The following is a 22,949-nucleotide window of genomic DNA, read 5'->3' as shown; positions in this document are numbered from 1 at the left end:
CAGGAGAGTCTGTGCACACGGAACACTGACCTCGCCAGCTCCCCAAAGCAAGTACCTGTTTCCCCCAGCTCCCCAATGGAGCACCCTTTCTGAGCCAGCCTTAAAGATAACCTGAGAACCATAGAGCAAGAGAGACATGCGGCAAATGCGTGTGACTCAGTTCCTAAGTGCCTGGTGTCGGCTCCAACCAGCCTTGCCTGCAAGAAAGCCTGATATGGGACCTTAGCGCTGGGCATGCCGCAAAAGCTACTCTAGAAATCAGCCTGCAGAACCAGCCAGCTCCTTGCTGCCTGGGATGGCACAGCATAGTCGAGAGAGCAGGAATCAAAGGCCAAGAGAAGATCCCAAAGCTATTGCGTGCAGCAGAGGTGGAGAGAGACACTGAGTTTCTCAAGAGCTCAGACGCTTCATTTGACCCACCAAAGCGGGTCTTCATGTCTAGATTATTCGCACAAGCAGCCGAAGGTCATTCTGGAAAGATATAGCCAACAAGTTGGTACCATATTCTTTTTTTTTTTTTTTTTTTTTGGGGTCACACCCGGTGGTGCTCAGGGGTCACTCCTGGCTGTCTGCTCAGAAATAGCTCCTGGCAGGCACGGGGGACCATATGGGACACCGGGATTTGAACCACCACCTTTGGTCCTGGATCGGCTGCTTGCAGGGCAAACCCCGCTGTGCTATCTCTCCAGGCCCACCATATTCTTAAAGACGACTTGAGGCTTAGAGAGACCATTCCTGCCTTCCACCCTCTAAAGAGCTTATTGAAGAATTCACTTTCTCACTCCCATTTGCGCCTTTCCAAAGTGTGAAGGTTAAAATGAAGAGCCTAGGTGCTGTCTAGTTGGTGCGAGGGCGAATGAGATCTCTCGCCTCTCTTGGAGATGTGTGCTTTGCCAGAGAAAGGATCAAGAGCTGGGAAACGCACCCTCGCTCCAAGCTATTCACACAAAGGAAAAAATGCAATGTCCATGTTTTGTTTGGACTGCACTCAGCAATGCTCAGGGCTTAGTCCTAGCTTTGTACTCAGGTATCCATCTTGGTGCTACACCAGGGAACATACGGGATGCTGACAACCCAACCCAAATTGGCCATGTGCAAGTTGAATACCTACCAGCTCCGGTTCTAAAACAATATCCTTTTTTTGGTTTGGTTTGGTTTAGGGCTACACCTGACAATCTGGCGATGCTCAAGGGTTACTCCTGGCTCTGTACTCAGGAATCACTCCTGGTGATGCTTTGGAGACCTTGTGGATGCCAGGGATTGAACCTGGGGTGGCCATGCACAAAGAAGCAAAAAAAAAAAAAAGGATGCTGTGTAGTTTCTGGCCCTACACAGCATCCTATTTTTTTTTTGATTTTGAAAAACTTATTGTTTATTTTGTTTATAAGCATCCTTTTTTTTTTTTTTTTTTTTGGTTTTTGGTTTTTGGGTCACACCCAGCAGTGCTCAGAGGTTACTCCTGACTCTACGCTCAGAAATCGCCCCCAGCAGGCTCGGGGGGCCATATGGGATGCCGGGATTCAAACCACCGTCCTTCTGCATGCAAGGCAAATGCCTTACCTCCATGCTATCTCTCCAGTCCCCAGGCCGGAGACATAGCACAGCAGTAAAGAGTTTGCCCTGCATGCGGCCAACCTGGGATGGACCCGGCTCGGTTCCTGGCATCCCATATGGTCCCCCAGCCTACCAGGGATGATTTCTGAGTACAGCACCAGGAGTGACCGACCCCTGAGCACTGCTGGGTGTGGCCCCAAAACCAATCAATCAATCAAGTTTTAAAATAAATAAATCAACTATGTACACACACACAGAATCTGAGCAGCATGTGCTGCAGGTGGGTTGAGGCACGGCAGTGACCCAGCCTGGCAAAACGAGGCCCAGTTGAGGCGCCTGAGCTAGGAATTCAGGGAGCCTGCACTGCATCCAGGCTCAACAGGTACTCACTGAAACAGGCCAGGTCCTTTCTCCAGATCATGCCCAAAAAGTAATGAACTCATGACTCGAGTCCATGAAGTGGTGGCTGAGATATGCCTTCCAGCCACACCCTTTAGCAGACATCAATTGAACTACCATGAAAGAGCCTCAGCTGGGCACTGGAGAGCAGAATGAAAGAGGGGAGAATAACCGGCATAGGATGCCAGGTTTCCCTGCCCCACCCCACCCCTGGCAGCACAGTAAACACCATCACACCACCTGGTGGGCAGCCGAGAGCCAGAGAGCAGCATTTGGTAGAAGACTCACCGGATTCCGGGCCTCGGTTGCCAAGTGATGCACAGACCACCAGTCTGCTGTCCACTCCCAGGCGTTGCCCACCATGTTGTAGAGGCCATAACTGTTGGGTGGGAAGGCATCCACCTGCAGTGAGCCCAGGATAAAAACCCTGTTAGGCACACTCATGTGAAAGTGTCATGTGCGCAAGCAGCTGTGGGCTCCAGCAGGACATAGAGACAGATATATGCATGCCAGGGCCGGAAAGACAGCATAGTGGTAGGGTGTTGGCTTTGCAAGTGGCCAAGCCAGGAGGGACTCAGTTCGATTCCTGGTGTCCATATGGTCCCCCAGCCTGCCAGGGGCAATTTCTGTGTACAGAGCCAGGAGTGGCCCCTGAGCACTGCCGAGTGTGGCCCCAACACCAACCAATCAATCAATAAAGTTTAAAAAAGAACATGCAACTCAACGATGGAGAGGCCATCAGTCATGTGTCTAAGCTACGCAGGTTGATTTGATGTGATGAAATGCCAGGGGTAGGCTCTTATTTCTTTTGGGTTTTGGGTCACACCCAGCAGTGCTCAGGGGTTACTCCTGCCTCTGGGCTCAGAAATCGCTCCTGGCAGGCTCAGGGGACCATATGGGATGCCGGGATTCGAACCATCGTCCTTCTGCACGCCCTACCTCCATGCTATCTCTCCAGCCCCAGGCTCTTATTTCAATCTTAACAACTGCCTGGTCTCCCTGTTATTCCCCACATCATCTGGACCCCCAGTCCTGGCCACTACACTGAAGGGACATGTACATATAAATAAATGGGGTGAAGTGCTGCGGTATCTCACCTGGTTGCAATATGGCGCTGCTGATATGCTTAAGGCAGAGCCCACAGCAGCTGCATCTTGCCCCAAAGCAGGGGCGTTGGTCCCCAGAGCAGAGAGGGGCAAAGTTCTAATCCGAGTGGGCAAGGGTTCGAACCCACCACTCATCCCACCGGCCATGGCCCAGTACTTACAGGCGCCGTCCCTCGGAAGCCATCCTCGCCGCTGTTGGTCACTGGGAAGTCGCCCTGCCAAAGGTTGGCATAGTGCTGGCCCCTGGGCAGCAATTTATTACCCCATGGGAAGAGCCTGGAAAAAAAAAACTCAGATGGTCACGGCCCTAGAGAAGGGGGGAACAGATCCAGGCCCAGGGGGTCCCACAGACCCAAATGAACAAAGCCCTGCACATACCTGTCAAATTCAGTCCCACAGACACCCTAGGCGTACAGTGCCAAGAGAGGTTCTATCTAAGAGAAGGGACCCCTAGAAGCAAGGAGCAGATAGTACCCCCAACTTCCTCAGGCATAGCTTGAACTGTTTCAGATACAGCTCTTGCTTTAGGAGCCTTCCCAAAAGATGGGTCCCTGATGGGGTTCTCTGGCTCCCAGAAGTAGGGGAGGTCCCAGCCTATGGGGCTTCGTTCCAGGGTGCCCTGAGATGTGCCGCCCTCGGAATCTGGGGCGCCCCTACCTCTGCTCCAGGCCCCCTCGACAGCCATATTCCCACTCGGCCTCTGTGGGCAGCCTCTTGCCTGCCCATGCGCAGTAAGCCACGGCGTCGTTCCAGGATACATGGAGGACGGGGTGGTTTGACCTAGAGAGGACAGATGGCAAGAGGTCAGGGGATGGGCAAGGGGCCACCAACACCCTCGTCCAATTCAGGAGCCCAAGTAGGTGACTTGACACCCAGGAGCCCCAGATAAATCAGACACTCTGAGAACCAGATTTAGAACACTCCCACCACACACAACGCATGCTCTCATGTGATATAGTAGACAAAGAAAGGCATCTCACCCTCAAAGAAGGGGTGGCTTTCTGCCAGAAAGGAGGGGTCCCAGGATCTAAAGTTGCCATTTCACAACGACACATGAAGCAGAGCAGGGACACAAAGGCACAGCCTGGAATCCATACTCAAAACCCATTACCTAGATCCAAACACCTCAACCCAGTGCTGGATTCCCGAACCTGGTTCTGAATCCCCAACCCAGCCCCATCGTCTCCCCACCCCTGAACTTCCAAACCTAGCTCAAACAGAACTCCAGACCCAATTCCAGAACTCCCAAACTGGCCCCAGACCACCATTCCCAGCCCCTGGCCCCCTCACCTCTCACCACTCCCAGAGAATTCCTATATCAACATCCAGTTTTGGGCCTCCTACACCCAGCTCTGCCCCCACTCATCCCCCTCCTTTCATCAGCCCTAGCCCAGAGTCACCCCAAAGGCCACTAGCTTCATAGTGCTCCAAGCACAGCTGAGTTTCGAGTTCCACTCAGCCTGAGTCTCCTAGAGAGATGTGGAGAGAGGGAATGGGAAGGTCACAGGGATGTTAGGACATGCACACAGATAAAGGTGTCTCTCTCTTCCTTCCCTGTATCCAAAGGACATACCCCAGTGATCTCCGACTGTCCTAGGACCCTCAGCAACGACCCTGGGGCCATACCTGCTCCTATGTCCCTTCAGGACAGGAGCAGTAGAGCTGTGCCCAAGAGACCTGAAAGTGGACCCTGAAAGTGGCTGTGTCCCAGACAATGAGGTCAGCACTAGGAGACACTCCAAGAAATCGGGCCACTCGTGCCCCTAGAGGCCCCCGCCTACCCAGCTGCTCCATTTCTGCACCAGTACCCGGGAGACACGCTGACCGACTTGCTGTGCCTTTTCCAAGCGTGTCATTCTTCCAAGTGTGTCATCTGCTGTGGGGAGCTGGGGTGGCCTACAGATCTTCCATGGCCAGATCGCCAGCTGACCTGCACCAGGCTATGATCAGGGACTATCCACAGGGCCCAGGTCTAAGGGAATCAATCCAATGCTAATGGCCTCATGCTGCAGAACCAGACCACATTCTACTAAGAATATGACCTAATATGGCCTGGGGTTGCTTCCTGCCACTCTCAGAGGTACAGAAACCCAATGAGGATGAGGTATGGTGGTCTGGGGCCAGGTTAGGGGATCTGGGGTTGGGTATGGAGTCCAGCTTGGGAGTTTTAGGGCTTGTTTTAGAGGTCCAGAGGTGGGGGAATCTGGAGCTGGGTTGGGGATTCAGAGCCAGAGCTGGGTTCAAGTGTTTGGGTCTAGATAACAAGCTCCAACTTCAGGCACCCAGGGAGGCACCCATCAAGCTCACCTGTATGACAGTTCGCCTGTCTGGGAGCTTAAGTGTATGGAGACACACCTGGAAGGCAGCTCACCTGCATAGATGGCAGCACACTGTACAAGAACTCACCTGTGGAGCAGTGTTGAGTCAGGCCCCTCGGGGTGCCGCCAGCTGGCTCCTTTCACGGGTAACCACCAGGGAGCTGCTGCAACCTCAAAGGAACCAGAGAGGCTGAGGTCAGCTCTGTGGGACAGGGACGGACGTGGCGCAACCCTGCCTGCGATTCCCACAGACCTAGATGCGAACGCCTCTGTGATGGGAATATTCTGGACAAGAGGCATCTTCTCCTCCCAGGTGTGTTCCTCACTGACATAGGCCCTGTCTGATCTCTGAGTGACCTGTCCCAGGGCCTCTTCTGCAACTCAGGAGTTGACTGGTGACCACTACCTAGGCCCTGGAGGCCTCGCAGGCTGAAATGTTACAGTTACTACGAGGTCCAGAGTCCGTCAATATTCATGGGCAAATGGCCCTGAGGGGCAGCCTGGGTTCAAGGCTTCTCAATGACATAGACCCCATCACATCATCTATGACAGGGCAAATGGCCCTGAGAGGCAGCCTGGGTTCAAGGCTTCTCAATGACATGACCCCATCACATCATCTATGACATGTAAGGTCCATCATGTCAGCTGTGTCATGGGGTTCCTGTCACTTCATCCATGATGGGGGGATCCATCACCTCGTCTGTGATGAGGGGACGCCATGAGGACACTCCAATGACTTTATGCCATGGAGACCCACCTTTCCTCCTCAGAGGGGCTATTCGGGGCTAGGCAGTGCCAGTTCCTCTGTGCCAGTGGTAATGAAGGAAGCAGCAGAAAACTAGCCATCGCCAACCATGCCTGGGCTCTCCTGGTACAGACAGTAGCAATGCATACCTTGGGGCAGCATGGGGGACACCAATGATGGGCACTGCACCCAGAAGTCACCTGTGGGACAGAGTCCATGGAAGCAGGAGCCAAACAGGCCAGAGACACCCATGATACTAAGCTTCTGTCCCCAGACCTAGTGACTTCTGGGTTATGCCTCACACGAGGCCATGGGCTCCCTCACCCCCAGGAATTTCTGCTCCTTAAATTCCCTGCACACACAGCTTGCAAAGGTTCCCCAGAGCTGAGCAGGGAGCAAGGGCAGTGCCTCCCCTCCTGCATGCTGGGCATTCCTCAGTAGCATCAAATAAATACCGTGATTTATTTCCCTGCTCTGCTGCTAATGGTACTTGGGGAGTTTCCCATGTGGGGATCCTAGGAACGGAGCTGCTTCTGGAATGTTGTTAACAACGAGAGTTCTGGGAATGTGCAGTTCTGTCAGCTGCTCAGCTGAGCAGAAGACAACCAGACACCCGCATCTGAGCGGATGCCACCAAGTCCCTTGCTGACTCTAAGGTTCTCTTCCAGCAGACAGTGCCAGGGGCTCCTGCCTTCACTCCGTCCCTCTGACGCTGGGGTGTTTGCTGGGCCTCCCTCTACCTGAAGCTCTCACCCTGGATGTGCCCAGGTACCCTCGCTAGCACTTAAAATAGTTGCTATGTAACATCAAGTTTTCCTGTTGGGGCCACACTTGGAAGTCTCAGGGGGGTCTCCTGGGAACTGATCAGGGGTTAGTAATGCTCTGCAGACCTCCACAGGCCAGGCCATAACCCGTCTCCTGAGCCATCTATCTAGCCTGTGTTGACCCTCTTAAATGATTGGGCAAGGTAATCCCTCATATGTAGAGCAAGCTGTCTACCACATTCCAGTTGAAACCATCATTATCTATTTTTTCTAAAGTGGAAATCTAATCACCTCAAGGTCCTTCAAAAACATCTCAAATTGGGGCTGGAGAGATAGCATGGAGGCAGGGCATTTGCCTTGCAATGCAGAAGGACAGTGGTTCAAATCCCAGCATCCCATATGGTTCCCTGAGCCTGCCAGGAGCGATTTCTGAGCACAGAGGCAGGAATAACCCCTGAGCACTGCCGGGTGTGACCCAAAAAAAAAAAAAAAAACAAACAAGCAAACAAACAAAAAAAATCTCAAAAATCATGGGGCTGGAGGGATAGCACAGCGGCAGGGAGTTTTGCCTTGCATGCGGCTGACCCAGGGCAGACCTGAGTTCAATCCCTGACGTCCCATATGGTCCCCCGAGCCAGGAGCAAATTCTGAGTGCATAGCCAGGAGGAACCCCTGAGCTTCGTTGGATGTGGCTCAAGACGCCCCCCCCCCCCGCCAAAAAAAAAAAAAAAAAGCTCAAAGCTGTCTGTCCAGCCAGACATCAGTTTCTGACTGCCTCCTACATTCACACTTTTGTACACACATGAAGACATACAGGCATGGACACATACACACATTTCTCTGCATTGTTTTTTTCTTGGAGCCATTCTCCTTCCTGAAACTCCTGATTACCAAAGCATGTATCTCTGGGTGACCCCAAGACAGAGATCTATGTGCAAAAGAGAACATCTGAGCTGGAGCATGGGCAGAGTGTAAGACAGTGGCAGGGAAAGGTCAAGCCTGGAGAATGAGGTCCCACCCGTGTGATCAGACACCCCATGCAGGGACAAGCACAGAAACCATATGCTGCTATTCCAGGGCCATGGATGTCTGTGGCATTGTGAATAGCAAAGCAGGGTGCGAGGAAGCTGCACGCACCAGGAGGAGGTCTAGGCTCAGACATTCCCACACTTTTCAAAACATATGGACATTTCTGGAATGAGTTCCTCGTCCCCGACAATACCCAAGGTTCCTGTGCCCTGAAGGCTGTCGGGAAGCACCCCGACCTCACCCACAATCTCTCCAACAAAGCTGTCCCCACTGTCCCTTGCTTCATGAGATTCTGAAAAACCAGAATGGTGATGTTTTTCTCAACTAGGTAGAAACACAACAGACACCCCCGGTTCCAACCACAGACAAGACCTGTCCAGAACCCCCAGTTCCAAATGCAGCAGGGTCTGAGATCTGGGGCTTACAAGGAACCTCAGGTCTTGGGCCCTCCATCTAAGATAGGAACAGAATTGCATAAACCCCTGTCCTGCTGGGACACAGGTGGAGGAAAGGCCCTGGGAGCAGCTTGGAGGATTTAAAACTGGACAAAACAGCTAAGCTGTCAGGAAGTACACTAGAGACCTGAGAGATAGCACAGCGGCTGGACGTTTGCCTTGCATGCAACCAACCCAGGATGGACCCCGGTTGGATTTCCAGCATCCCATATGGGCCCTGGAGCCTGCCAGGAGCGACTTCTGAGCACAGAGCCAGGAGTAACCCCTGAGAACCACCAGATGTGGCCAAAAACAAAAACAAACAAACAAAAAAAGGAATGAACTCCGGGAGGGGTCAAGGGCCCATATGGGATGTTGCGGATAAAACTTGGGTCAGCCACATGCAAGACAAGAGCCCTCCCTCCAACCCTTAACCTATCACTTCTTTTTTTTTTTTTTTTTTTTTTTTGGTTTTTGGGCCACACCCAGCGTTGCTCAGGGGTGACTCCTGGCTGTCTGCTCAGAAATAGCTCCTGGCAGTCATGGGGGACCATATGGGACACCGGGATTCGAACCAACCACCTTTGGTCCTGGATCAGCTGCTTGCAAGGCAAACGTCACTGTGCTATCTCTCCGGGCCCCAAACCTATCACTTCTGACAGTTCAGGCTACAGACGTGTGAGAGGAGGAAGGAGAAGCACCGCAGTATCCAGACCTGGGGAGCACAGCAGCTGTGCAGGGCCAATTCCTGCAGCGAATCCGCCATGTGAGTCGCTTGTGGTCTCAGCAATATTTCTGCATTTGCGCCAGAGGGGTTTGCAGGAGAATCCATATTAAGGGTAGAGTGTGAGACAAGCAGAACAGTTCTGCCATTTCAAAAAATGGCAGCATTGGGCCTGGAGAGATAGCACAGTGGCGTTTGCCTTGCAAGCAGCCGATCCAGGACCAAAGGTGGTTGGTTCGAATCCCGGTGTCCTATATGGTCCCCTGTGCCTGCCAGGAGCTATTTCTGAGCAGACAGCCAGGAGTAACCCCTGAGCATCGCTGGGTGTGGCCCAAAAACCAAAAAAAAAAAAAAAAAAAAAGGCAGCATTTACTTAGAATAATTTCACCAAGCGTTTGTGACACAGGGAGGGAGCGGCATGAAAGGAAATAATCTGCAGCAAGTCCATGGAAGCGAATCCTTCTAGAACCTGCTGACATTCATTCACGACAATGACAGAAGCCATGGCGGCGGCAGCTCTTCCTCCTGGCCACCAGGGCTGAGGCTGGCTTGGGCCCAGCTGCTGGAGCAAGAAGGGGGAGCATAGCAAGTGCCAGATGACACGAGTTACTGGGTAAAATGGGCCCCCCAAAACCTGGATGTGCGGTGGCATCGTCCCCTGGAATCTAGCTAGCCACAACCCCCCGAGGGCCTCGCAGGGGTCTCAAACTCAATTTACCTGGGGGCCGCAGGAGGCAAAGTCAGGGTGATCCTTGAGTGCAAAGTCAGTAGTAAGCCTTGAACATTGGGGGGTGTGACCGAAACAAGTAAAACAAAACAAAACAAAACAAGATTCCTCTAGGGCAGGGCTACAAAATGTACAGAGGGCCGTTTGTGGCCTACGGGTCTCGAGTTTGAGACCCCTGCAGAGTATTGTGATTCTAGGGTTCCATCACACCCCACAAGGAGAGGCAGTGGTGGGAGAAAGGGGAGTCAAGGGAGAGCAGGTGTGATGCAAGATTGATAGGGGAGGGAAGTCCAAAAGCCAAAGTGGGGGGCCAGGCTCATTCAACCCTTTCTAAACACGCTTGAAAGGTTTGTTCTGCCATTAGGAGCACTTAAGCAGGAAGCAAGCCTGGCTCTGGGGCACATCCTTGAGTGGCTCCTGGTTACGGGGCACAGGCTGGGGGCGGGCAGCACCTGCCCACGCTCCCAGCGCCCCAAGTCTCTACTCTCAGGTGACAGACAGACAAACAGGAAGGCTCGGCAGCTCCCTAGCTACAGCCGGGACAGCTCTCAAATCTGACCCACAGCCCTTGGCATACGGAGCAAGCAGATCTGGTTTCAGGCAGACAGGCTATGGGCAGGGAGGGGACAGAGAATTTGTCACGGTTGCAAGCACCAGGAGGGCTGGGCAGCTCACCTGAAAGGTTCTGGGGCCGCCTTGAGGGGAGGAAACCAGGCAGGAGGGCCCCCATCTCTGACTGCTTAGCACAGAGGGTCACCCACAGGACAAGACAACCCCCACCCTGCCTCATTCCTGCCGCCCACATGGTCCCAAAACCTCACATCGCAGCCACACCAGCCGCTTTCTCAGCAACATCCACCCCATGTTCGGAGTCCCCCAGGACTGGATGGGGCCACATCCAGGACTCAGTACATGGCTGGTCTCCTATGGGTCCTCCCATTCCCACAGTAACCTGAATATTCTTGACCTCTAGAAGAGACACCTCCACGGAGCTCTCTGAGATCTGGACTGCAGAAAGAACATGACCCCAATAACACCTGGCCTTGAATCCTTAGGAGTGACAAATTTGTTTTTCTTTTTTCTTCTTTATTTTTTTGGGGGGGCAGGGTCTTTGGGGCACACCCAGAGGCACTCAGGAGTTCTTCCTGGCTCTGCGCTCAAAAATTGCTCCTGACGGGGCCAGAGAGATAGCATGGAGATAGGGTGTTTGCCTTGCATGCAGAAAGACGGCAGTTCGAATCCCGGCACCCCACATGGTCCCTCTATGCCAGGAGCGATTTCTGAGCGTAGAGCCAGGAGGAACCCCTGAGCGCAGCTGGGTGTGACTGAAACCCCCACCCCAAAAAAATTGCTCCTGGCTCAGAGGACCAAATGGGACGCTGGGGATCAAACCAGCGCCCGTTCTGGATCAGCCGCGTGCAAGGTAAACGCCCTACTGCTGCGCCACCACTCCAGCCTAGAGTGACAAATCTAAATAGACTAAACCTCAACTTGTCCAAGACCCATGCAGCATGAAGGAGCACTACCCTGAGGGCTCCCGGGGTGCCAGACCAGTTGGTGGGACCCACTGCTGTACCCTCCTCCCCTGCCCCACGGCCCTCCTCAGGGAAGACCCGTTCTGGGCCACTCAAAGGGCATCCCCGGGCCGGTGGACTTTCAGGGGCCCAGGTGGTACTCACTGCTTGCTGGATGTGGGCCTTGACATGTTCGCTCAGCATCCCTTCAAAGACAAACGAGTCCCCAAACCTCTCAGCCTGGAGGAGAGAAGGGCATAGGTCTGGACAGGCCCCGGGGCACTTGTGGCTGGCTAGGCCTAGGGGGGACCCTCCCTTTGAAGAGAGCCAGGTTCCCTGGGGCACCCCAGGATATGAACCCTCAAGGGCTGAAACAGCAGACAAAGATCAGCTCTCTGGAGCTGCTGGTCTCCACGGCTGGAAATACTCGAGTCGTGTGCCAGTGAGGAGACCTGTGACCCAGTGACTCTGCGTGGGCCCTGCTCCCGGCGTCTGGCAGGAGTCACAGTGTGATGGTTGGAACCACACATGGGGTTGAGATGTCAGAAGCCAATGTCAGCATCAAGGAACCTGCTTTCCCCTTGACTGAGGACATGGCACCATTTTTAGGGGGTACTTGGCTGGCACCACTGCTTTGTTCTTTGGTCACTAAGGAGTTGAATCTTCTCAAACCCCCAGATGCCTTCCTGCCCTCGGACACCACACCAGGCTCCCCAGATGTTTCAAGAACTCCATTTCTCAGGCTGGAGAGATAGCACAAAAATAGGGCATTTGCCTTGCATGCAGCTGATTCAGAATGGATGGTGGTTCAAATCCTGGCATCCCATATGGTCCCCCGAGCCTGCCAGGAGCAATTTCTTTTATTTGTTTGTTTGTTTGTTTTGTTTTTTGTGGTTTTTGGGTCACACCCGGCAGTGTTCAGGGGTTACTCCTGGCTCCATGCTCAGAAATTGCTCCTGGCAGGCACGGGGGACCATATGGGATGCCAGGGTTCGAACCGATGACCTTCTGCATGAAAGGCAAACGCCTTACCTCCATGCTATCTCTCCGGCCCCATCAGGAGCAATTTCTGAGTGCAAAGTCAGGGGTAACCCCTGAGCATCTCCAGATGTGACCAAAAAAAAAGAACCCCACTTTTGACTCTCTGAGCCTCTCATCTGCATGGCAACTCCATCACTGTGATGCTGTGACGCTCTCGCATCCATCTGACCCAGGGCAAAGGGCTGCCATGGAATTCAACTCCAGGCTTGGCACCACTTATTACACATATTCACATGGGGGTCCAGGTACTGGCAGAGTGTCCATCCCTAACATGTTGTAACATGTCAGCCCTGTGACTCTGAGGCAGGACCGAGGCCACACTGCTCCCTCTTCTCCACCAAACTCTAGATTCCTCAGTAGAAACAGTGGGAAAGGAGACAATCAGAGGCTCCACTCACTGGACAGGAAGGACAGGGGTTGCAGACTGGGCAAGGCAGCCTGCAGGAGCCAGCAGCAGCAAGATGGTGGTCCTCATGAGCACGCCAGCCTCCAGGAGGCTCAGCATTGCTCTATGGATTCAGTACTGCAGGTCACAGTCCAGGGTCCCACAGGCACCTCAGTTCTACCTCAGGATGGGCCACAAGTGGGCCACAAGTTGAACCCCTCCTCTCACCCCGCTTTTCCCTAGGCTCCTCTTCTGAAGAAGTGGTCAGCGGCCCCCCCACTGGCGCCCTTACCTCTGTCAGATAGCCCGTGGCGTTCACGAATTTCTCAAACTCAGCGTTACTGACTTCATAGGCATCCAGGTAGAAAGCGTCAATGGCCACTCTCCGGGCAGGGGCCTCCCCGTCCTGCTGGATCTGGGGGTCATCTGTGCCCATGGTGAAGGTGCCGGCAGGAATGAGGACCATCTGCAAGGCGAAGGCATATGGATGTCAGAGCTGGAATCAAACCCATATGGAGTCAAAGTCAGCACCCCATGTTTCGTATCCCACCCCACCACCACTACCCAATTCACCCCATGTCCTTGCTCCAGAGAAAAACCATTCCTCAGCAAAGTTATTTCTCGACACAAACTCCATAATCTGAGCACCCTGATGGGAATATCTACTCTCTCCCACACAAACACCTTCTGAGATCCTTCTAGAAGCAATGTAAAAAAATGGCATTTTTCTCTCACGGCCCACTGAGGAACTCAGAATTTTCCACCAACTCAGAATTTTTCAAGCTTGAGATTATTCAGAGGTTTTCAGATTATTCAGGAATTCAAAATTATTGCTAACTAAGAATTCTTCACCAAACAGGAAGAGTGGAATGCTGACGGATGGGTTGGACCTGAATTCGATCTTCTATCAAACTTGACCTGGGGCCGGAGAGATAGCATGGAGGAAAAGCATTTGCCTTGCATGCAGAAGGATGGTGGTTGGAATCCCAGCATTCCATGTGGTCCCCCAAGCCTGCCAGGAGTGATTTCTGAGAATAGAGCCAGGAGTAAACCCTGAGCACTGCTGGGTGTGACCCAAAAACAAACAAAAAACTTGACCTGCCATTATACATTCCTAGTGTCTGGCCCCAAACCCACTGTGTCGCAGGGATCAGGGCTTCAGAGAGAGCTGTCCATTACTGTGCATCCAGCAGGATTAGGATCTGGGGTACCACAAAAAAGTGAAGCAATGAGGATACACTGGGCAAGCACAGCTCAAAACCATAAAGAATGGGGCCAAGACAGCACAGCAGCAAGTGCACTTATCTTGTCCATAGTCAACCCAGGTTTGATCCCCAGCTCCACATAGATTCCCTGAGTCCTGCCATGAGTGATCCCTAAGCACAAAACCAGAAGTGTCATTGGGTGTGTCCCAAGCATGCACATGCATAGGAGCACACACGCACGCATGCTCTCTCTCTTTCTCTCTCTTTAACTCTCTCTCTCTCTCACTCACACACACACACACACCAGTCCCTATGGCTACTCCCAAATGGGCAGACAGAAACAAGTTTCAAATCACTCATGCCACCACAAACAGCCTTTTCCAATGACTCTTTAAAGACTTAGAGGAGTGGGTGGAGCAGTGGCGCAAGCAGTAGGACGTTTTTCTTGCACACATTAACCTAGGATAGACCATGGTTCGATCCCCCAGCGTCCCATGTGATTCCCCCAAGCCAGGAGCAATTTCTAGCACATAACCAGGAGTAACCTAGCACATAACCAGGAGTAACGCCTGAGCGTCACTGGGTGTGGTGAGGCCCAAAAACAAATAACAAAAACAAAAAGACTTATAGGAATAAAACACCTGTTACCATGATCCTTTACCAGCATTAGAAAGTTTTTTTTCAATGAGTTTGGTCTGTGTTTTAACCAGACAGAACTTGGATTACATGTTACAGGACCTATCTCGTATCCCAGACAATTCTTACAAACTAACTTTGCAATGGAGTGGGAAAATCCCAGAGGGCAGAACCAAGTACTTCTTGTTTCTTTATATTTCTGAGCTTTAAAGGCAAACCAAAATGTTCTCAGAAAAGGAGGGGAGAGGGTGTCAAACCCCAAACCATGAAGGACTTCGCTTACACAACACTAGTCTGGATCTCTGACACACACACACACACACACACACACACACACACACACACCATCCCTCCGGCCTGGCTCTAAGACCTCTGTTCCCAGGCAAAACTCAGATAGATCAAAAGCAACCTCAGATCTGAAGAATTGCATGAACAGAAGGAGAGGGTCACCTGGGGCTCCAAAGGCTTTGTGACATTCCAGCCATCTACTGTCACCTCAGAGACTCAATGCCTACAGTCAGTGTAGATGGACGAGAGAGCATCCTTGACACGGGCCTTATCTTTTCTGTACACTTGAGACAAGGCTAAATCTTGAAACTGTGTACAAAGACCATTTGATGAATTCAACAAACAGAACTCAATGCAATCGCAATCAAAATCCTGCCATGCTGTTTTATAGATGTAAAAAATAATGCTTCTGAAGTTCTTATGTAGAGGTCAAACTCAGAATACCCAACACAGGGCTGGAGAGAGAGTATAGTAAGTTGAATGGCAATTTCCTTGTGCAAATCATCTTGAGTTCTAGCCTCAGCACCCCAGCACCCAACATCCCAAGTACTGCCAGGAGTGATCCCAGAGCATAGAGTCAGGAGTGAGCCCTGAGCTCAGTAGTTGTGGCCGAAATACCCCTTCCAAAATAAAAATAAATGTAACAGCCAATACACCATTAAAGGATAAAAGCAATCTTGGAAGACTAACACTAGCTTACTTCCAAAGACGTACTGGAAAGTTCCAACAAACAAGATGGTAAAGGGAGAAACAAACCAGCAGAAGAGAAGAAGGATTCTGTAAAAAAATCCATATTCATTTAGTCAGATATCATGAAAAAAAAGGCAACACAGTAAGCATAGATTCTCTTCCACAAAGGGCGCTGGCACCACTGGGCATCACATCCAAAACTAAATAAACCCAGGGGCTGGAGCAGTGGTGATAGGGCATTTCACCTTGCACGTGGCTGACCTAGGACGAACCTCGGTTCAATCCCCTGGCATCCCATATGGTCCCCCATGCCTGCCAGGAGTGATTTCTGAGTGCATAGCCAGGAGTAGCCCCTGAGCATCACCAGGTGTGGCCCAAAAACCAGAAGAAAAAAAAACACCTAAATAAATCCAAACACAGACCTGACACCTTTGGCAAACACTGACTCAAAAGATATCGCAGAATTAAATGTAAAATGCAAAATTATTAAGCCCCTAGAAGAAGGAAAACAAAGAAAATCTAAATAAACTTGGTTATAGGGAAGGTTTTTTTCAAACCACACCAAAAGCTGTGTCTAGGGGGCTGAGCGAAGGTACAGTAGGAAGGGCCTTGCATGCAGCTGACCCAGGTTCCATCCTTTCTGGCATCCCATATAATCCCCTTGGGTTGCAAGGAGTAATTCCTGAGTACAGAGCCAGGAGTAACCCTAAGCACTGCTGGGAGTGCATAGCCCCCTCCAAAAGCTGAATCTACAAGAAATAATTGTTCAACTGGGCTCAATAGAACTGAAAACATCTTCTGTTCAAAGGGCTGTATCCATTAGAAAACAGGCCACATATTGACATAATGACCTGGCGCAGACTCAGAAGAATGGGCATTCTCCATTCACTCCTGAACTAGGGAAGCCACCTACGAATCATCCAACATTGTCTATAACATCATCTGGACGCAATCCTCTACCAAGGAAGACCCTACCACTGCTCTGACATCGACCTACTCAAAGGAGACTTCCCTTAACACTGAGAAGACTTAACAACAACAACGACCTGCTTACAGGACAGGGCTCCCTGCATTGCCCTTTAATTGTGAGGTGAAACTAGAGGATGCTCGACACCAGCCTGACTTCAATGTAGGATATGCAGATTCCAGGATCTTTTGCCAACAACAGAGACTGTTTGAAAAATAAAACTGTATTGGCACTACAGACAAGGACTTGGATTAGACAAACTATTTTGCCGGAGCCTAGAGTTGGTCTTATGCCAGGAAACTTCAGGGGTAGGGTCTCCTTGTATTTAGACCAAGGCTTTTCCTTTCCATGTCACCCATATTTTGGTGGGCCTATGCAAACAATAATTGCCACTCTAACACCGTTTTTACTTTGCTCCTTTGACTCTAAACCTTAAATAAAAAAAAAAACCTACTTAAACTTTTGAGGTTAACATAAACTAATATGCATATGCATGGAAATGTAAAAAATACTACACCTTCAATGTTTAAGGAGTTACACAAATATCATGGCTTTAAATTGCTTTGTGTACCACTAAGAAATGTTATAATGTACATCTGGAGACTTGAGGGACAAAGTAATTGTACATGGGTTCTGTTTTATTTCTTTCTTTTTTTTTTTTTTTTTTTGGTTTTTGGTTTTTGGGTCGCACCCGGTGGTGCTCAGGGGTTATTCCTGGCTATCTGCTCAGAAATAGCTCCTGGCAGGCATGGGGGACCATATGGGACACCGGGATTCGCACCAACCACCTTTGGTCCTGGATCGGCTGCTTGCAAGGCAAACGCCGCTGTGCTATCTCTCCGGGCTCTTATTTCTTCTTTTTTTTTTTTTTTTTTTTTTTTGGTTTTTGGGTCACACCCGGTGACGCTCAGGGGTTACTCCTGGCTATGAGCTCAGAAGTCACTCCTGGCTTGGGGGACCATATGGGACACCGGGGGATCGAACCGCGGTCCGTCCAAGTCTAGCTCAGGCAAGGCAGGCACCTGACCTCTAGCGCCACCGCCCGGCCCCCCTTATTTCTTCTTAATGTTCCTTGACTGTATGTTCAAAATGAAGGTGTCAGCAATGGGGAAAAAAAAAGAAAAAGAAAACAGGCCACAGATTGGAAAAAAAAAAAAAAAGGACTGTTAACGTCAGTCTCCAAAGAACACTTAGAACTCAGCAGTGAGAGAACAAGAATCCAACTGGAAGAGGGTTCAGGACAACTCACCAAAGAGGACACACAGGAAGCAGATGAGCATGTAAAAAGATACTCCATAAGAGAACACTGCCAACCTGTAAGATTGGGGCAGAGGCACCACACTGAAAACACCAAAGGTCTTCAAGGGAGTGCAGAAGCAGGAAGTCACATGGAAGTTCCCTCCATGTAAGGAATCTAAAATGGCCACCTGGGAAGATGGATGAACCTCACCAAATTTGCCATCCACTTGCCAGATGATCCAGCAACCACTCCTTGTGTTTTACCCAAAGGAGATGGACACTTATGTCTACAGTAATAGCTAGCTGTTCACTGATGTCTGTGGAAGCCTTGCTCCTAAGTGCTACTACCTAGAGCAAGTGAGCTGCCTTTTGGTATCTCAATGGATAAACATTCAAGAGATAAACAGATAAGCGTTGTGGTCTAGCCAAATAATGGCATGCTATTCTGTGCTACAAAGACATGAGCTATCACGTCAATAAAAGACATGAAAGAAGGGGCCGGGTGGTGGCGCTAAAGGTAAGGTGCCTGCCTTGCCAGCGCTAGCCTTGGACCGACCGCGGTTCGATCCCCCGGTGTCCCATATGGTCCCCCAAGCCAGGAGCAACTTCTGAGCGCATAGCCAGGAGTAACCCCTGAGCGTTACCGGGTGTGACCCAAAAACCAAAAAAAAAAAAAAGACATGAAAGAAGCTCAGACACATTATTACTAAGTCAATGGAACCAATCTGGAAAATTTTATATTGTATACTTCCTTCTATAAGACATTATAGAAAAGTCAAAACTATAGAAACAGCAAAGCAATGAAGGTTGCCAACAGTGAGGAGAGGGTGGGTTAAATTTTTAGAACAATGAAGTTAATGGTAGGTACGTCATTCACTATCAATACAGAAGAATCCTAGATCTCAACCAAGAGCTTCTGAAGATTCATGACAGTGCACCTATTTTAATAATGCACCACCCATTAGGTGAGTTAATGATGGGGTAGGCAGCATGGGGTAGAGGAAGAGAGGAAATGCATTTATGGAAAAGCTCCATTGTATTGGAACCTAAAAGTGCTCTTAAAAATGTCTTTGGATGGGGCCGGTGAGGTGGTGCTAGAGGTAAGGTGTCTGCCTTGCAAGCGCTACCCAAGGAAGGACCATGGTTTGTGGTTCGATCCCCCGGCGTCCCATTCCCCCCAAGCCAGGGGCAATTTCTGAGCACTTAGCCAGGAGTAACCCCTGAGCATCAAATGGGTGTGGCCGGAAAAAAAAAAAAGTCTTTGGATAGGGGCTGGAGAGATAGCACAGCTGTAGGGCATTTGCCTTGAACGAAGCTGACCCAGGACTGACAGTGGTTCGAATCCCAGCATCCCAGATGGTCCCCAAGCCTGCCAAGAGAGAATTCTGAGCGAAAAGCCAGGAGTAACCCCTGAGCACCACTAGGTGTAACTCAAGAATCAAAAAAAAACGCCCTACCTCCATGCTATCTCTCCAGCCCCATAATTTAGAATTTTGATGTCACAGTGGACATTATGAAACACAATTAAAATGTCACAATTTAGGATCATGATGTCTCAAAGGGTACTATGACATATCATTATGATGTCAAAATTGAGGATTATGGGGCAAAAGCGGTGGCGCAACAGTAAGGCTTTTGCCTTGCACACGGCTGACCTAGGACGGACTGCAGTTTGATCCCCCAGCTTTCCATATGGTCCCCTAAGCCAGGAGCAATTTCTGAGTGCATAGCCAGGAGGAACCCCTGAGCATCAATGGGTGTGGCCCAAAAACCAAAACAATAAAATAAAAATGGAGGATATGATGTCACAATGTAGGACTGTAGTGTCACTCTGAACATTATGACATACCATGGATATCACAATTTATGATTTTGATGTCACCATGGGTACTATAACATATCATTATGATGTCACAATTTAGGGTTATGATCGCACCACGGGTATGATGACATACCGTATGATGGCACAACCATCATATGGAGGAAAAGAGAGATGCCTCTAACACTTCATTGGCTTTCCTAAATCTAAATAGGCGTGCCAGAATTAGACCACAGTCATCTACAGTGAGTGAAAATACCTGAAATCAAGGAAAATGGAGAAAAAGGACTGCCTTAATCAGAAATGGGCTCATCCGGTGATGGAATGATAGCACAGTGGGTAGGGTGCTTGCCTTGCAGGCAGTCAACCCGGGTTTGATGCCTGCCATCCCATCCCGTGAACCTACCAGGAATGATTTCTGAGGAAAAGACGCAGGATTAACCTCTGAGTGCCCCAGATATGGCCCAAATAAACAAACATACAGAAAAGAAGTGGATTCATCAATAGCTAAAGGATACAGAACATGAATGCTAAGTCTGGCCAAAGAGGGCCCCCACAATAGCCAATGTGAACACAAATTCACTCAATGCAATTACCATATTTTTCGTACTATATGATGCACTTTTCCCCAAAAAAAAGATGGGGGAAATGGGGGCCGGAGAGATAGCATGGAGGTAAGGCATTTACCTTTCATGCAGAAGGTCATCGGTTCGAATCCCGGCATCCCATATGGTCCCCCGCGCATGCCAGGAGCAATTTCTGAGCCTGGAGCCAGGAAAAACCCCTGAGCACTGCCGGGTGTGACCAAAAAAAAAAAACAAAACAAAAAAAAAAAGATGGGGGAAATGTCTGTGTGTCTTTTTTTTTTTTTTGGTTTTTTTTTTTTTGGGGGGGGGTTACACCCATCGGTGCTCAGGGGTTACTCCCGGCTGTCTGCTCAGAAATAGCTCCTGGCAGGCCCGGGGGACCATATGGGACACCGGGATTCGAACCAACCACCTTTGGTCCTGGATCGGCTGCTTGCAAGGCAAACACCGCTGTGCTATCTCTCCGGGCCCATGTCTGTGTGTCTTATGGCACGAATGCCACCTGAAGCTGAAGTCTGAGTGCAGGGGACATTTTTTTATATGTTAGTGAAAATAAAAAATGATCAGACCTGAAAATCAAACCCAAAGTCAACGACAACAGAATCTATACCTAATCCACAGCAAGCTATACTGTTGTCTTAATATCCCCTCCCCCACCTGAATTTATCCCACCTGAATGATCAGAACTGCCCACACCTGGAATGGGCGGGGAGAAGAATCTTCGGGGGGATAAGAAGGAGAGTTAGAGAAGTGGAGGAAAGGCATCATCAGGGGAGAGAGCCATCATCATCAGAGATACGGATTCAGCATCAGCAACTCAGTATCATCAAAGAGGCAGCAGCAGGAACATCACCAGAGGGAGTTGGTCAGTCTGGAAGCCAGTTAGGAAGCCTGGAAAAAGCAGCGGAAAGGGAGACAGAGGCTGAGAGAGCCCAGGAGGAGTGGAGAAGCAGCTGCTAGGAAAAGGCTTAGTATGGAGGCCATGTGAGAAGATGCACATGGAGGTAGGGGCTGTGAAAGAAAGCTGGCTGACTCCTGAAACTTCATCTGACTGCTTTGTGGATCTCTCTGCCTTCACCCTGCAACCTTCTGACCAGCTAGACCTTGGGGGCTGTGGGAGCCAGGTCAAGCCCAGAAAGGCCTCACCATCCCCACACCAATTCCAGGGCTCTTTAATTTATATTAAGACAACGCTGTACAAGTGGGGACCAGTTACACTAATATTCTGGGGGGTAAAGGAGGGAGATATGGGATGCATGCTGGGAACAAGGATGAAGGGAGGGCATCACTGGTGGTGAGAATGCCCCTGATTCATTGTCACTATGTACCTTAAATATTATTGTGAAAGATTTTTAATTCGGGGCCAGAGAGATAGCACAGCAGTAAGGCTTTTGCCTTGCATGCAGGAGGATGTTGGTTCAAAACCAGGCATCTCATATGGTCCCCCGAGCCTGCTGGGGCCGATTTCTGAGCGTAGAGCCAGGAGTTAACCCTTGAGCGCTGCTGGGTGTGACCCAAAAACAAAAAACAAAACGAAAAAAAGATTTTCAATTCACTTCAGCCACAATAAAAATTTAAAAAAATTCTAGCAAAGATTTGATAAAGTATCAGGAATGCATAATCAGACATCTTCGTGATGACATGAAAAATACTAACTTTTAATGGCAGAGTTAAAGTAAAGCAGAAATTAATTTTTCACCTTGTTTCAATATAGAAAGTCTAACAACATTGTTTTTTAGTTGAACTTATTTACATTTTGCTATTACACAATAGTTCAGTCAAAGACATTTAATGGCAAAAAATATGCGTTATATTGATGTCAGAAAAAATAATATGAAATGAAGTGGAACTCTGTTGCTTGCAAAAAAATTATTTATTTAAATTTATTTAAATTTAAGTATTTAAATTTTTTCTTTTTATTTTCTGATTGAAAAAAAAAGGTTAGATAAATGTGTTTAACCAGCTGTGGACCGGTATATTGTAAATATACTTTGGCGTCACAGGCTGGTTGTTCCCAGCTGCTGTCTCCTGACATCTCTTGTTTTTCTCGTTTAAAAACTAAGGGCTTGGGGCCAGAGAGATAGCACAGTGGTAGGGTGTTTGCCTTGCACGAAGCCAATCCAGGACAGATGGTGGTTCAAATTGGGCATCCAATATGGTCCCCCTTGCCTGCCAGGAGCAATTTCAAGCAGGAGTAACCCCTGAGCATCATTTGATGTGACCCAGAAACAAATACAAAACAAAAAAACCCAAGTGCTTTTTATTATGGTCAGGGTGTCTTAGAGAGTGAAAAATATGGTGTATATATATCTTTTAATAGGACAACAAAGAAACGGGGAGCCACATCGCATTCTGAAACAAACTGGAAAATAGAACATTAAAAATGAGGCATCTGGGCCCGGAGAGATAGCACAGCAGTGTTTGCCTTGCAAGCAGCCGATCCAGAACCAAAGGTAGTTGGTTCGAATCCTGGTGTCCCATATGGTCCCCCGTGCCTGCCAGGAGCTATTTCTGAGCAGACAGCCAGGAGTAACCCCTGAGCAATGCCGGGTGTGCCCCCCCCCAAAAAAATGAGGCATCTTCAGTATGAACCAGAAAGTTATAAACAACATTGCAAGATAACTTGATGTGTATCTCATGCAAAAGAGAGTCACCGTCTAGGTACTGAGATGTGCGAATTTCTCTGTGGAAGGAAGGAAATTATCCCTTACCAGGCAAGTAAAAAGGAACAAGAACCACACATGGCCAACATACAGTACAACCATGATGGGTCAATGA

The 22,949-nt window shown here is 49.8% G+C and overlaps 1 protein-coding gene across 1 annotated transcript in view; it reads right to left on the bottom strand.

Moving 5' to 3' along the window:
- SUMF1 (sulfatase modifying factor 1) overlaps positions 1-22,949 on the bottom strand; it is a 37,918-nt gene that overhangs the window by 10,981 nt on the left and 3,988 nt on the right. Inside the window, exons 2-7 of the mRNA XM_049766301.1 lie at positions 13,033-13,206; positions 11,480-11,554; positions 5,466-5,548; positions 3,717-3,839; positions 3,221-3,335; positions 2,242-2,355 (exon numbers count right to left, since the gene is read on the bottom strand). Of these exons, the coding sequence (XP_049622258.1) occupies positions 2,242-2,355; positions 3,221-3,335; positions 3,717-3,839; positions 5,466-5,548; positions 11,480-11,554; positions 13,033-13,206 (684 nt within the window). The remainder of the gene's footprint in view (positions 1-2,241; positions 2,356-3,220; positions 3,336-3,716; positions 3,840-5,465; positions 5,549-11,479; positions 11,555-13,032; positions 13,207-22,949) is intronic.

The sequence above is a fragment of the Suncus etruscus genome, chromosome 20, assembly GCF_024139225.1.
Source record: "Suncus etruscus isolate mSunEtr1 chromosome 20, mSunEtr1.pri.cur, whole genome shotgun sequence".
Lineage (NCBI taxonomy): Eukaryota > Metazoa > Chordata > Mammalia > Eulipotyphla > Soricidae > Suncus > Suncus etruscus.
This window is presented reverse-complemented; position numbering and strand designations above follow the sequence as displayed.